This window comes from Tripterygium wilfordii, chromosome 19, assembly GCF_013401445.1.
Source record: "Tripterygium wilfordii isolate XIE 37 chromosome 19, ASM1340144v1, whole genome shotgun sequence".
Taxonomy (NCBI): domain Eukaryota; kingdom Viridiplantae; phylum Streptophyta; class Magnoliopsida; order Celastrales; family Celastraceae; genus Tripterygium; species Tripterygium wilfordii.
Window position 1 is genome coordinate 2,138,729 of NC_052250.1, and position 15,920 is coordinate 2,154,648.

The following is a 15,920-nucleotide window of genomic DNA, read 5'->3' on the forward strand; positions in this document are numbered from 1 at the left end:
CCTTGACCGTCACCGTCGTCGGAATCATGAAATTGCAGGTTAACCCGTTTTAGAGAGAGAAAGAGGGGAGAGAGAGAAAATCGTGAGCGAAGAGGGTTTTTTTGCAATTTTTTTTTATTTTCTTTAATTTTTCCTTTATACAATATTTTACTTTTAAAAACACCCATCTTTCAAAGTGATTATATATACGTGTGTATTTCCTTCTCACGTGTCATTTCATTCCTTGCTACTAAGAGTCCAGACATGACACATCTATTACTTATATTTATATATAAAGCCCCTGGTGGGCCTGTGCTGTGGTGGCGAGTAGTTTCTGTTTTCGGTAGTCGCGAATGTGGGCGTCTTTTTCGTTGCGTTTTGTGTATTGTTTGGTGACGCGAAACGACGACGTTTGTGTGGTGTATTTCTTCTGTTGGTGAACAGTGTGTTTTTGTTTTGTTAGCTGGAGAGTTCGATTTGTCGCTTTATGGTGCGGCTTGTGCTTCTATCAGTGAAGCGGTTGTGTTCGGTGCTGCCGATTCGTCGAAGATTGTGCTACGGGTGTTAGACGGAGCTCGAATACTATGTTCGGTAGCATATTTGCTCCACGATTATGAAAAAGATTTGAACTTCTTTGCGATGTTGTTGTTGTTCAATTTCAATACTCCCTTTTGTTTTTGCTGTGAAGAATTTGATCTAAATTGAGTGCGCTGGTGTTGTTACCTGAGAGTAATGGACAAGGAATGCCTGGGTTAATGATTTTTGGTAAAGAGCAGCTTCGTGCATGAAGCAATTGTTTTCAGTGGTGGCAATTCATCCAAGATTTCGCTACGAGTGTTAGACGGAGCTCCAATACTGTGTTCGGTAGCTGTTTTGCTCCACTATTATGAAAAAATTTGAAGTTCTTTGCTATGTTGGTCATGAATTTCAGTGATCGATTTCGTTTTTGCTGTGAAGAAGTCATCTAAATTCAGTGCGTTGGTGTCGTTAGGTGAGAGCAATGCAAGGTACCAATTTCTGGAATTTCCATTGCTTTCATGTTTCTTTCTTTCATTATGTGACATTTTTTTTGGTAATTGTTGTGGTTATGTCGGTTTAGCTTTGTTCAATTCCAATGGAGTATATTGCAATTGGAGTTAAGTTAAGGTGGCAGTTAAACTTGGAAAATCTGATTTTGACACAAGTTTTGTTGGTTATACACACAATATTTACGCCTTTATGATTTGAATGGTGTTGTTTGGTGTCTCATTATTTCTGCTTGATTTGTTATCTCTGTTTTGATAGGATGGGCACCTAACAATGTTGGGAGGATACTTGGAATTCTTCGTCAAATCCTCATTAGCAAAAACAAACTTGAAGCCAAAAAGACACTTGAGGAATTAATTCAGAAGAATGTAAGTGGTAACCATTTTTTTGTGCTATTAAAGTTGATGCTATAGAACATATAGTAGTATCTGTGATGAAAATTTCCTTCGATGATTTAGAATGTGTTTGATAGGTGCTGTTTATAATTAAAATTTCCTTCCATCACTAGACTGTGTTTGGTAGCTTCTATTTATAATTGATAGAATTTACTTTGTGCTTTGTTTTGCAGGCTTTGTAACCGATTAGCTTTTTTTTACTTGTGGTTTTTGGTTGTAAGTAACCAATGAGCTTTTTTGTTATTGTGCTTTTTTCTTCGTGAAATCCTCATTAGCAGAAAGAAAGTTTAACCTATAGAGAGAACTTGAGGAATTAATTCAGTAGAATGTAAGTAGTAACCATTTTTTGTGCTATAAAAGTTGATGCTATAGGACAATATAGTAGTATCTGTCATGAAAATTTCCTTCCATGACTTACAGTGTGTTTGGTAGCTTCTGTTTATAATTAAAATTTCCTTCCATGACGTAGACTGTGTTCGGTAGCTTCTGTTTAAAATTAATGGAACTTACTTTGTGATTTGTTTTGCAGGCTCTGTAACCAATGAGCTTTTTATATTCTTGTGGTTTTTGGTTGTATACAGCGTAACTAGATGACCATCCTAAGTTGGTTTTGTTGAGGCAATTTGGTGGAGGTATGTCCATCCTTTACATACTATTAGGCATGCCTGTTCTACGGTAATATGTTGTTTTTTTGTTTTTCAATGGGTTTGAGTTTCAGTATTTAAGTATGACATGTTCCAAAGCACAATAACTTCAATGGCAGCTCAGATAGACATCATATCATCTCAAAGGGAGGCCAATACAGAACAACCAAATCCACAAAATGACTGCAACACGTCAGACCAGGACAACTAAAAATGCAGGTGCACCATTTTCAATTAATGTTGTTGTTCGCAAAGTTCTGCTTATAGATTTTGAAAAGAAGACCGTCTACGACTAACAGCTTTTGCTCAAACATTCCCCTGTGAATTTCAACCAACCAGAAGATTATGGACTACATATATAAACAACATCGAACAATATCATGTATAATGCGACTACATATATGAAGGACTATGTATATCAAGAACCTGAAATAGTATCATGTATAATACGACTATATGTTTATATCAATGCTTCTGCCTGTCATTACTTGCAGCCGTCAATTACTGGACAAACTTCCTAATGACACTATTTACATAATGCACTCCACATGATTCTCATTTCTCTATATTCTCTCCAGACCAATTTGTTTGCTGCCTTTTGGCCTTTTTAAAAAACTAGAGAAAATATAATTCCTATAGTTCATTTGTAATGCTAGGTGTTCTTAACTCATTTGCCTCATATGAAAATACAAACCTATGTTCTCATTCTTTGTCCATTAAATATGAATCTATTTTCTCATTTTTTGTCGACTAAATACAAACCTATGTTCAGTGTTCTCAACTCATTTGCCTTGCAACAGGGTGTTGTGTTGTTTTGCATGTGTTCATTCTTTGTTTGTTCTGTTGTTTCACATGCTCTTCAGATTAAATATACTTTACATAGTCAAAATTCCTCTTCCTTTGTTTCTGCTGATCTATGGGAGTTTGAAAGTTCGCTTTCGAACTTCTCCTGAACAGTTCTTCGGACCATCGTCCTCACGAATATAACCCCCTAATCACAATACCGCTACAACATATTCACATTTCATTCCTTCTACAATGACTCCATAGCGCCAGCTTTAATTGCCTCCAACAAATGTACATTCCAAATGATAAGAAATAATCCACCAAATCGCTACAACAACATACCCGCCGCATCGTGCGGGCTACACACTAGTAAATACTTATAACATTACAACTTTGCACTTTTATTCTTTGTTAGCTAATACGATGATATTATTTATTGTATACTAATGCAGACATCGTGATGAATGGAACATTCAACTGTGCGATTTTTCAGCTCAATCTGACACCGGCGATAATGACCTTAATTACCGTTCTGCCCTTTAATCACTACGACGATCAAACTTCTCCATAAATGCAATAGTTATACGATCTACATCAATTATGTCTTTGACATTCATATGTTACTAGAAAACACTGGGGGATCTAGTAATTTCCGCCACCACCTGCAAAGCAAAACGTGGTTGGTACCGTGCAATCTGTCACAAATGCAATAGTAATTCAATTTTTAGTTCCGGAGGAGAGAGTTTTCAATAAATATGATCCCAAACCATAATAATGATATTGTGTTGAAGATGGAGCATTTACATTGTGACCTGACATGAGAATCCAATAGAAAGTAAAGTTGCCATATTTTCTTCGAAACCCTTTGGTTATTGTCTTGTCATTTCCACAATATAACGGATCACGATCCATGCTTAAATAATATTCCAAGCCGTTCCACCTGATTCATATCCATTAAATAAAATAATAACAAAAGAATGTATATTCTAACCTTTTTGAGTTTGCTTTCATTAGATAACGGTGGGAATTTAATTCTTACCTAAGTTTTTTGACCCATGCTTCTGCTCCTTTCGTTGAGCATATGAGATCAAGCTATCTCAATAAAAACTTTAATTATGTGTTACTAATCATAAATCTATAACCAATGAATATATAATAGGTGAAAGTAATTTTTACTTGTCCATTGTATATGGTGACACTCACACCTTTGGCCAACAACTGGTCAACCTGAAAAATTCAGTAAAATCATCGATGTAAAAATTTAAGGTAACATAAGTGAATTATAATATTGGATTAATTAATTCATTACTCCTAAAATATATGATATGGATATTTACCTCATCAATTCTAGGTTTCATGTACTCCTTCATAAAAGCATTACGAACTTTTTTGGGTTCATTTACCCAACTATTCAAGAAAAAACAAATATGTAAGTAATTTATCTGATGATACAACTCATGGTTAATTAGCATAAAATATACACATTAATATTTGAACAACAAAATGAACTTACATTATATTTTCAGGAATAATTTCTAGTTTCTTTCTAATGAAGTCCTTCATTAAGCTAGGCATATCAACATTGATCCTCTTAGTGCCACGATCCACCAATAAGTCATAGAAATCCTGTATTATTTATGTGATTGCAATTAACGAATATAAATAAATATATATATATATATATATATATATGTGTGTGTGTGTGTGTATGTACGTGTGTGAGCTACGAAACGTACCACATAATTACTGTGCTCACGAATTATTTGTTGTAGATTAAACATTGTTGAAGTTGCTTTTTTATATTTATGGTTCTCAAGGTGACGCTTTACTTCTTGCGCCAAACTGCCCTCACAAATGGAACTACATTAAATTAAATTACTGTGGTAAATTTATATGAACAAATAATGTTTAGTAGATAGTTTAGAAATTCAAAACTACTAAACTGGTTTGATGTGCTTAAACCCTTGTCATCGATACGAGACATGTCTTTTAGAAGAGGTCCCCATGTAAACTACATATTTAGTTCATAGATTCAATCCATTAGTATCAAAAAGATTATTGCATAATTAAATAGTTTATACTTTTTACCCACCACAAAATCTTCAGGAGAAATCCAGCTATCTCCTAAAACTACTCCTGCATTTAAAGTGAAACAATAACATTTATGCTAGGCTTATGCTTGATACTAGGTAATTGAATTCATATATGTGTTACCGCCGAGTTTAAGCGTTAATTCATTCTCATGGATAGCTTTAACAACTGCTAATCCAAGAACAACTGCAATTTTTCCTCCATATGACTCTCCGAATATATAAAGAGGACTTCTTTGGAGGAATTTAAATCTGTTGAAGAGATTCTTCAACAAGACAAGTAACTCAGTTGCTGCTCCTTCATCACTTGTAGCCAATAAGGTGTCATCCTCGACATAACTGAAGCCTGTTCCGGCTGGACTATCCTAAATTCCATATTCACTAACAAATAGTTATTTGTTTTGTATATATTTGAATGGAGGAAGAACAAAAGTACTAAAATTTATACCACAAATAAGAGATCTGCTTTTCGAACCCATGAATATTTACGAGCCTTTAATTGTCCATCTAGTGGTCCCATTCCTAAGAAATTTCCAAGTACAACTCCTGAACCACCCTAAATTTTGTAATATATCAATCTCAATTTCAAGTTACTTTCATTATAAACTTAATAGTGTATGTTTTTCCAAGAGTGAATACTCACAGGGCCTCCTTGAAGCCATAAAATTGTTGGCCATGGTGCGGATGATTTTTCAACTCTAAAAGGACTCTTATAATGCCACCAAAATAAATGGACCTCTGTATATCGAAGTAGAGAAATAAAAAAAAAAAGGCAATTTATATATAAAAAGAGATTGAATAACGTATCAAAAGTAAAACATTAACATACTCTTTCGAACTTCAACATAGCCCCAGCTCTCTAACCCTTGATCACCACCTGTTGTATTTCTTGTTGCAATAGTTTTATATGAACATTGTAAAGTGAATGAAAATACAAAGAAAAGGCATATAAGGGAATGTTTCTCCATCTCATTCATATTCAAGAGGAATTTGTTGGTACATACATATATGTATATGTGTATGTATAACTTTGCAATACCCAATGCCAAATTTAAAAAACAATTGAGCCTCCTAATTTGTGCCATTCCAACCAGAAGAGGACAAGAAGCCGTTTAGGTATCTTTTGACGTCGGTCCATTCTCCCTAAGCGAACCTTTTTTCTAAGCATCATATAATTTAATTAAATCATAAATTCCAATGTAGCTTAAATTTTGCCGCCTACTTGCATGTCTTATGTAGATGCTAATCCAGCACTCTCAACTCTTACCATTATATATGATAATATAAGTCATGATCAATTATCATAAAATATACACATTAATATTACTGTGCTCACAAATTATTCGTTGTAGATTAAACATTGTTAAAGTTGTTTTTTTTTTTTTTTATATTGGGATAAGTATCAGGGAAGCCCTTAAACTTACAAAGAAAAGGTCACTTGAGCCCCACAGTTTTTTTTGGGGCCATACCAATCCCTGAACTTCCAATAACGGGTCTCGTTTACCCTTCAGGTAATTTTCCGTTAAAATTGTGATGACATGGCTGTTAAGTAATGACTCTTATAATGCCACCAAAATAAATGGACCTCTGTATATCGAAACAGAGTAATAAAAAATAAGGCAATTTATATTCAAAAAGAGATTAAATAACTTATCAAAAGTAAAATATTAGCATACTCGTTTGAACTTCAACACAACCCCAACTTTCTAACCCTTGACCTCCTGTTATAGTTCTTGTTACAACAATCGTATATGAATATTGTAAAGTGAATGAAAATACAAAGAAGATGTATACCAGTGAATTTTTCTCCATCTCATTCATACACATGAGGAGTTGCTTGGGTGCATATATATATATATATGAATTATCATATAAGGGTCTAAAATAAGGGTGTAAAATAAGTGTTACTTTTTAATGGTATGGATGAGTGAGGTGATAAGTAGGGTTCACTACTTTGGGTCCCATATATTTCAAATCAATTGTATAAAACATACACCCTTATTTTACACCCTTACTTTATACCCTTATGTGAGAATTCATATATATATATATATATATATATATATATATATATATATATATATATATATGTGTGTGTGTGTGTGTATATACATATATATATATATATAAAAATAAAGATGTTATGTGTCAGAAAGCGTTTCCAGCTGTATTTTCCTTGTTGACACTATTACGGCAAAAATTATTCCTATAGTTGTTAGTAAATATATATATATATATATATATATATATATGCTTTGAAATACCTAACATAAAACAGAACTCCAAAGATATATATTACTAACAGCTATAGGAATAATTTTTGCCGTAATAGTGTCAACAAGGAAAATACAGGTGGAAATGCTTTCTGACACATAACATCTGCCTTGTATTTAAAGTAAAAGTTATCAGACTAGGATTGGAATTCCCACTAACAAATCTATCAATTTTTTATTTTTCTTCTCGGTTTAACCGCTGGTTCACACCATTCACATTTATATAACGAAAACGTTATTTGTCCCAGGCGATACAGTCCCAAATCATCCCAGATCGAGTTGGCAGCTTAGCTGGCGTGCTTATTCAGCATGCCAACCTGGAACAAGACAAAATAAGGTAAGAGATTGATTCTTCTATGAGTTGTTCCCCGCCCAAATAAAAAAAATTTCCGCTTCTCTCTCCTACTTTACAAGGCTAGGTCAAGAATGGATTTCGACGATGTGAAGTAAATCAAACCGGTGCATACTTTGTTACAGAGCTGTGTATCTTTGATTTTGTCGTTGTTGTGGAGTATCTTCCAGTTTGTCATTGTAGAGTGGGCAGATACATCCGACTAACAAGGTATGGTTGATGTATATCCTCTATAGTCGGCACCACATTGTTTTTTAGCAGAAACTGATTCATTAGTGTTAGAGTTCGGTTAATCTCGAATCCTCTAGTGTACATTGTTTAAATGCGTTTTACTACACATTATCAACACATTGTTATATTATTCTTTAGAACAATGTACGTTTGATTATCTGGATGCACATTGTTTATAAATCAGACATTGATTGATTGGGAATATGGGGGGGGGGGCACATTGTTTTGAGGGGAAACTGATTCATTAGTGTTAATGGGTTTGTTAATTGGGAATAGTTTGATGTCCATTGTTTATAACTGATACATTGATTTTATTGTGTATAACTGTAACAAGACATGGATGTCAAGCTTACCTATGCATTATCAACTCAGTGTTTATAACTCATACATTGATTTATTGGGAATATGGGGGGGCACATTCTTTTTATGGGGGAACTGATTCATTAGTGTATATGTGGGTTATAATATATGCATTTCAAGATTATAATGGATCTGATATGAATTGGCAGGGTAATCCATTGATTTAGGTGAATCCATGGAAGTAGTGAATGATCGGCATACACTGTGTGGGGAAGCAATTTTAGAGGGATCAAAGAAGATGATGTACAATGGTTCTGAAAGTTCAGATTCAAGCGTTGAAGGGTTGGGAGCCATTGATCTTGATGATTCAGAGGCACCGATGGTTGGAATGTTATTTCAAGACTTGGATGAGGTGTTTGGATATTACAAGAGATATGGTCAAAGGAAGGGATTTTCTGTGAAGCGCATGACTGTTAACAAGGATAAGGATGGTATGATTAAATATGTTACATTTACTTGTGGTAGATCAGACAAGTGTATTTCAAAGTCAGAGAATTTTGTGAACCCTCGGTCAAATGCCAAGAATGAGTGTAAGGCTAGAATGAGTGCGCGTATAGCCAAAGACGGGAAGTGGGAGATAAGCAAGTTTCTGGATGTGCACAATCATGCAATGAGCCCAACTCAATCAAGGTATTTTAGCTGCAATCGCGACATTAACACACATGTTAAGCGACAACTTGAGATTAATGACATTGCGGGGATTCGTCCTAATAAAAGTCACAATGCTCAGGTGATAGGGGCTGGAGGACATGAGAATTTGCATTTTTTGGAACAGGATACTCGTAATTTGCTTGCAAAAGTAAGGCGTTTGAGGCTTGGTGAAGGAGATGCAAATGCAATTCAAAGTTATTTTATGAAGATGCAATCGCATAATGATGGGTTTTTTTCATTGATAGATTGGGATGACAATGGCAGACTTAAAAATGTTTTCTGGGCTGATCCAAGGAGTAGGGCAGCATGTAGGGAATTTGGGGATGTTATCACCTTCGACACGACATATCTTACGAATAAGTATGATATGCCATTTGCACCGTTTGTTGGTGTCAATCACCATGGGCAGTCAATATTGCTTGGGTGCGGGCTGATTTCCAATGAAGATACTGACACTTTTATTTGGCTATTTAGTGCTTGGCTTGCGTGCATGCATAATGTTCATCCAGTCGGTATCATAACTGACCAAGATAGGGTAATGAAGAATGCTATTGCCATAGTCTTCCCTGAAACTAGGCATAGATTGTGTTTGTGGCACATTTTGAAGAAAGTGCCTGAGAAGTTGGGATCATACAATGAGTATGAACAAACAACATATGCATTGGGGGAAGCGGTATATGAATCACAGAGCACAATGAAGTTTGAAGGGAGCTGGAATATGATGATTGAAAATTTTAATTTACAAGGTAACTCTTGGTTGGGAACAATGTATGCAGAGAGGGAAATGTGGGTTCCAATTTATGTAAAAATTTCTTTTGGGCTGGTATGTCTACCACACAGAGGAGTGAGAGCATTAACGCGTTTTTTGATGGTTATGTAAGCTCAAAGACAACCTTGAAACAGTTTGTGGAGCAGTATAACAATGCATTGAGGAACAAAGCTGAGAAGGAAAGTGTAGCAGATTTCAATTCATACCACAAGCATCTAAATTGTGCCACATCATATTTAATGGAGAAACAGATGCTAGACTTGTATACTGAGTCTAAGTTTAAGGAGTTCCAGAAGGAGTTGACTGGTTTACTTTATTGCATGATAAAATCTGTGATGAGGAATGAAATGTTCGCACAATTTGAAGTGGAAGAAGATGTTTTTTATGGAGATAAAGGAAGAAAAAAATTGCCTACTTGGTTTGTTATGATAACAGCACATCCACTGTTTTTTGTACTTGTTGCAGGTTTGAGTTCAGAGGCATATTGTGTAGGCATGCGTTGACTGTGTTAATTCGTAATGGTGAAGAAAAAATTCCACCTCATTACATTTTTCGACGATGGCGTAAAGATATCAGGAGATATCATACTCGGGTTAAAGTCCATTATGAAGGCATGAAAATCACAGACGATCAACAACGATATGATGAGATGTGTAGTCTATTCACTAAATTGGCGGATTTGGCTGCAGATAATGTTGACAACTATAATTATGTAACTCATTGGGTTGAAGATGCCACGAAGAAGATGAATGTAAGCCATGTGGTTGGGTTTACACCAGGTAGTAGCTCTAATGATCCGATTCCAAAGAGAGGGAAAGGACGTCCACCATCTTTAAGGAAGAAAAAGATATTCAAGAAGAAGAGATTGCAACCAGGGACACCAATACAATGCACAAATGGGAATTTGGTACTAATTTGTTAACACCATTAATGTCGACATAGCTTCTTCAGTTATAGCATATTTTGTAGTAATATTTTACTAATACATTGTCATTGTTTTTTTTGGCAGGACTCAAGTAACATGGGATGATGAAGTCAATTGTAATGAGAAGATGATAATGCTCAACTTTCATTGTTTGTTCGTAGAAATGTATTTTGTTTGATATATTGCATGTACTTATTAATTCAAGGATGTAGTGTGTTTAAACAAATTTCATATGAGAATCTGTACTATGGTTATGACTTAATTGGAATGAAGATTTTACCAATTCGCAATTTACATATTTCACATTCATTTGTTTACACTTTACAGGGAAATGTAGCAATTCAATGTATGACATTATAAAATATTCAGATAGGGTTTGGACACCAAGTTTGGACAGGAATTCATTATATAAAGTTTCAAAATGCAATGTATGTGAACAAAAAGCTATCCACATATAAGATACATTGTTATCCAGAGTTGAGCTACAATGTTACTAGTTCCAATACAATGCACATTGGTCGTAGAGACCATGTGTATACAAAAAAATAGGCACAGATGCACTATGTTCAGAACTATATCAGTGCAATTCAATGTATGACATTATAAAATATTCACATAGGGTTTGGACACCAAGTTTGGACAGGAATTCATTATATAAAGTTTGAAAATGCAATGTATGTGAACAAAAAGCTATCCACAACTAAGATACATTGTTATCCAGAGTTAAGATACAATGTTACTAGTTTCAAAATATGCACATTGGTCATAGAGACCATGTGTATACAAAATAGGCACATATGCACTATGTTCATAACTATATCAGTGCACCATGGTTAGACAATTGACTATCCAACAGTATTGTCTTGATTGACAGCAATGAGTTGGTAATTTGTTTCATCCCACACATGTCCATTGTCATTGAGTAGGACATGCATAATATGAGATCTAAACCGAAGAAGGCTTTCATCTGTCATCTCCTTTGCTATCGGCTTCTTTGTAAACAAGCATTCCATTATATGCATGACGATGATCCCACAATCCACTCTGAAAAACAACATATAAACAGATTACCTATAAACAGATTTCCCATGCACATTGAATTCCAAGTATGGATGCAAACAATTGAGTTATATCAGTTTAAAAATAATGTGAGCAGCAGCAAAACAAAGCTATATATGAACAATAGCTATGCACATTTAAACCAGAAACCTCAAGCATCAGATAAGCAAAAATGAACTCATGGGAATCATAATGAAATAAATTCACTGATACTTACGATCCTGATGGTTGTTGTGGTGTGTCCAAGATTGTTGTAAATGTTGTGGATGGCATTGTAGGGTCGCGGGGGAATACTGTCTCGTAATAACCAATCTATTGAACAGAGTAAACGTTGTTACTTTCATACTAACATACTTAATTTAAACTATATTTAGCACAACTAATTAATATCACCATTTCTCTTGCATCTTCAGAGTAAGGATCTTTTGCATTTTTTCGTCTTGGAAGCAAGGAATTGTAATGTCTCCAACTTCCCTCGTTAACATCCAAGACCAACAATGTCTAATGGTTTGGTATTTCATGCGATCCTTTGGCATGAAGTGGGAAGAGTATGTGCCTATGATTATTTACTTCCTGACGAAGTTTATCTGTTAAAAGTACCCTTACCAGGTCAGATCTATTTAATCTGAGGTAAGCCTGTATAGAAGGATCGGGGTTAGTTACTTTCATCTTTTCAATGTACGTATCCAATGCATGAATTAAAATTTACATTACTAACTAGAGAAGAACTTGTCACTGCCATGGCCAATACAGGATGGGTTTTAGATGTGTCTCTATTTAGTTGTTGCTCCCTTGTGAGGACCTCAGCAAATCCATCGATAACCTGCAGGGGGAAATTTAAATAATGGGGTTACATTGTATAAGAATTATAAATAATGGAATTACATAGGACAAGAACTTACATTGTTTGAGACCATACCATTACCCGACAGTTTCAACATGTCTGAGAACCTAATTTCATTCTCACCAGACCAAACAATTGTGCTGAAATAACATAAATATTGAATTCTTAAATTCAATGCATCCAATGAAAAATACAATGTGTGCTTTTAGAAAGTATAATTCCAGGAATACTCACCTAGGATTTGCAATTTCTGTAATTCTCTCCATCTTTGCTTGGTCATCAGGACTTAAATATTTAAATGCTGCCCCAAATTTATGCTTTTTTACATTGGCCACAGTATTGGTTTTCTCCAAAGCATCGAGATCAATTGCACGGTCTTTCTCGATCTTTTCCTCCGTGACCATTTTGCTTATTGGCAATTTCTTCTTCGTATTTGCATACTCAAAGTCAGAATCCACTTTTGCTCTTCTTGTTCTCGCCCTCACATTCGTGATCATAGATCTTGTTCTCATGCCCTTTTTTTTTTGCTCCCTTCTCATCTGTTGTGGGCTAGGTGTTACATTTTCTTTCTCTTCTTTTTCCTCCTTAATCTCAATTATGTATTCTTTGTGTTTCTGTAAACTACCTACCAAAACAAGGTCTCTCATTCTCATGTTTTCTAACTTCTCCCCCATTTTTTCGATTTCTTGTTCTTTTTCGATCTTGACAATCTTCAAGTACCTCATTTCCATTTCCTTTTCCTCCAAATCAGCCTCATTCTTTGCAATATCTTGTTTCATACCATTCAATCGAACAAAAACCTCTTTCAATATATCATCATTCTCTACCAATTTCAACTTTAAATCAGTTATTTCCTGCTTCAGTTGTGCAATAGTTGATTCCAACTCTTCCTTTTCTACCAATTTCATTTTTAGATCAGCTATTTCATGCTTCAATTGCGTAATAGTTGTTTGCAAGCCATCCAAAACAGCACTTGAATCCACATTTTCACCTTTCGCATTGATTTCTATAGCTTCAACATCTTCTTCTTCATTTTCACCAGTTTCCTCCTCTTCATCATCATCAGCTTCTTCCTCTTCATCATCATCATCCTCCTTCTCATCCTCATCCTCCACCTCCTCATTATCCTCTTGCTCCTCCTCCTCATCTTCCTCCTCCGAGTTGAGTTCATCATCTGCGTCTTCAATTATCAGTGTTGTTTCCTCATCAGTTTCAACAAGTTCTGAGTTAAAAACCTGAGGGATACGTAGTTATTATGTTGTTACATTGTGTATCAAAACAATGTAACACAATATACACTATATATAAACTATAATTAATTATATAGGGGTTATATGTTTACCTTGGATCCGGTTAGATTGTTTATGTATTGTTCTTTGAAATTCCTTGGCCACTTTTTAAGATCCCATTTTAGGAATCTTGGGAAACCTTTTGTGTCTGTTGGAACGAACAATGTTGTATGCTCGCAGAACCAGTACTACATATGATGAGGGAAATCAGTTGTTAAAATCACAAGCAATGTAAACATTGAAATTAACAAGATCAATGTATGCAGCACAATGTAAGCACACAATACACACAAAGATAGCAAACCAATGTTCTCAGATTATTAACCAAACCATGTACATTGAAACCAGCAGCTAAACAATGCAAACCAATGTTCTCAGATTATTAACCAAACCATGTACATTGAAACCAACAGCTAAACAATGCAAACCAATTTTCTCAGATTATTAACCAAACCATGTACATTGAAACCAACAGCTAAACCAGCACCTAAACAATGTGAACAGCAGCTAAAACCGGATGTATATGAACAATATCCATGCACATTGAAACCAACAAACCTCAAGCATTGAAATACCAATGTAAACTAACTTACCGATATAATAGTTACACAGCCGGTCACCTTCTCAGGATTTTGTGAACACTTCTTAATAGAATCCATTAGATTACTCGCAATTGCTTTCGACCAATTGTACTTCTTCATGTTCTCCAAATCTTTAATGTATGGAATGAATCCCCATGTAATCCCATCTGCTGAAATGGAGAAGAAAAGTGTGAGACATACGTAAAGCATTAGCAGTCGTGCCACATCTTGTGCATCAACCTCTGTATCTCCTGCAATTGCATTGTCTATTGCAGCCTTAATAGCTACTGCCTTCATAGTCCTAACGTCGTTAGCAAATCTCCTTGCCACAAATTCTTATTCTGGACGCTTCCCTTGTCTTGCGATGACCATATCCTCACACCCTGACAACACTCCAAATATCAGTGTGAAGTCCTTTGAAGTTAGATGGACCTTTTTCTTACCTAATATGAATGCATCTTGTTTGTGGTTATAGGTACGAATTATATCACAGATGATGTTGTCATTTTTTGTCATTTTTCCTTATCTTCACTTCAGGAGTTTTCCCTATCCATTGATTGAATAAATTCCAGCAGGGTGTCTTCTTCAGCCACTTTTTATGTTCCCTTCGTAGACACAAGCTTTTCATTAGTGACGCAATCCCCCCAGGTATGATTTGTATTGTAGTGGGTACCCATCTTGCCCTCTTTTTTTCTTCTCAACATCTTCATTAGCCATTGGCAAGTGTCAGACCTGAAACATGATAAAGATACATTGAATAATATCAACAACGTCACGACAATAGCGATTCACAAAGAAAATTTGCAATTCACATTGAAAACCATCAATTCAGCATCTAGAATATATGGACAATAGCCATGAACATTGAAACCCATAAACCTCAAGCTTCAGATAAGCAAAAACCACCTCATTGGATTCAGCTCGAATTTTTAGTTTAAAAACAATGCACATTGAAACCCAGAGACCATAATCTAAATCAATGTGAGAATTAAAAGAGTTTCAAACACACTCTGTTAGTCACAATGTACGAAAATCATGCACATTGAAAACCATAAATTCAGCAGATGGAATAAATTATAGCCAATGCATAGGAATCTCAATGTTTTACCAACACCAAAAAATCAGATATCACCAATAAAATGTGCCATGCACATTGAAAACCATAAAGTTAGCATCTGCAATATATGGACGATATCCATGCACATTGAAACCCATAACTCTCAAGCTCCATATAAGCAAATAACAACTCATATTAATCAGCTGGAATATTTAGGTTACAAACAATGTACCCAGAAACCATTTACATAAAACACATGCATAATAGTCATCGAAATCGCCATTAGAATTGAAACCCATTACTCAGATGGCATGAGCTGTTTAAAAGACACTAATAGGGCGGAAAAAACCCAAAATTTTATCGACCAATTTGACGAGTTTAACATCATAGTATCATATTCGATCAAAAGCATATAGAATCCACGAAAATCGAGATGTAGCCTATCACATTTGGTGCAAAATCACGACATACCTTCAAATGTTTCTACGATGATAAACGTCGAACTTATACAAAGCGGCTTCGTTAACAAATCTCCTACAAGTTCTTCTTGAAATCGAAACAATACATGAAAAAGCTTTCACCTTTGCGTTGAGAGAATGAGTTTACATT

At 35.1% G+C, this 15,920-nt stretch overlaps 2 protein-coding genes and 1 long non-coding RNA gene across 5 annotated transcripts; 2 read left to right on the plus strand and 1 right to left on the minus strand.

The window, feature by feature from the left end:
• The first annotated feature begins 379 nt into the window (after positions 1–379).
• On the plus strand, positions 380–2,507 carry LOC119985320. Of its 3 annotated transcripts, XR_005465084.1 has the most exons (4): positions 380–986; positions 1,264–1,373; positions 1,930–2,032; positions 2,164–2,507. It is a non-coding gene; the product is annotated as an uncharacterized LOC119985320 (long non-coding RNA). The 3 variants fall into 3 exon arrangements; XR_005465083.1 differs by having other exon boundaries at positions 388–986; positions 1,930–2,507; XR_005465085.1 differs by lacking the exons at positions 1,930–2,032; positions 2,164–2,507 and adding an exon at positions 1,574–1,586 and having other exon boundaries at positions 388–986.
• Positions 2,508–3,453: 946 nt separating this feature from the next.
• LOC119985438 (serine carboxypeptidase-like 51) lies at positions 3,454–5,888 on the minus strand. The gene is made up of 13 exons (XM_038829743.1): positions 5,750–5,888; positions 5,564–5,658; positions 5,369–5,476; positions 5,045–5,285; positions 4,923–4,966; positions 4,774–4,841; positions 4,567–4,672; positions 4,344–4,456; positions 4,168–4,237; positions 4,007–4,057; positions 3,870–3,922; positions 3,635–3,770; positions 3,454–3,525 (listed from the first exon to the last, which is right to left on the minus strand). Exons 1-13 carry the CDS (start codon positions 5,886–5,888, stop codon positions 3,454–3,456), a joined length of 1,296 nt encoding a protein of 431 aa, XP_038685671.1.
• A 2,423-nt stretch (positions 5,889–8,311) lies between these two features.
• Positions 8,312–10,586, plus strand: LOC119985439 (protein FAR-RED IMPAIRED RESPONSE 1-like). Its single transcript, XM_038829744.1, has 4 exons — positions 8,312–9,610; positions 9,691–9,905; positions 10,022–10,463; positions 10,566–10,586. Exons 1-4 carry the CDS (start codon positions 8,312–8,314, stop codon positions 10,584–10,586), a joined length of 1,977 nt encoding a protein of 658 aa, XP_038685672.1.
• The last annotated feature ends 5,334 nt before the right edge of the window (positions 10,587–15,920 follow it).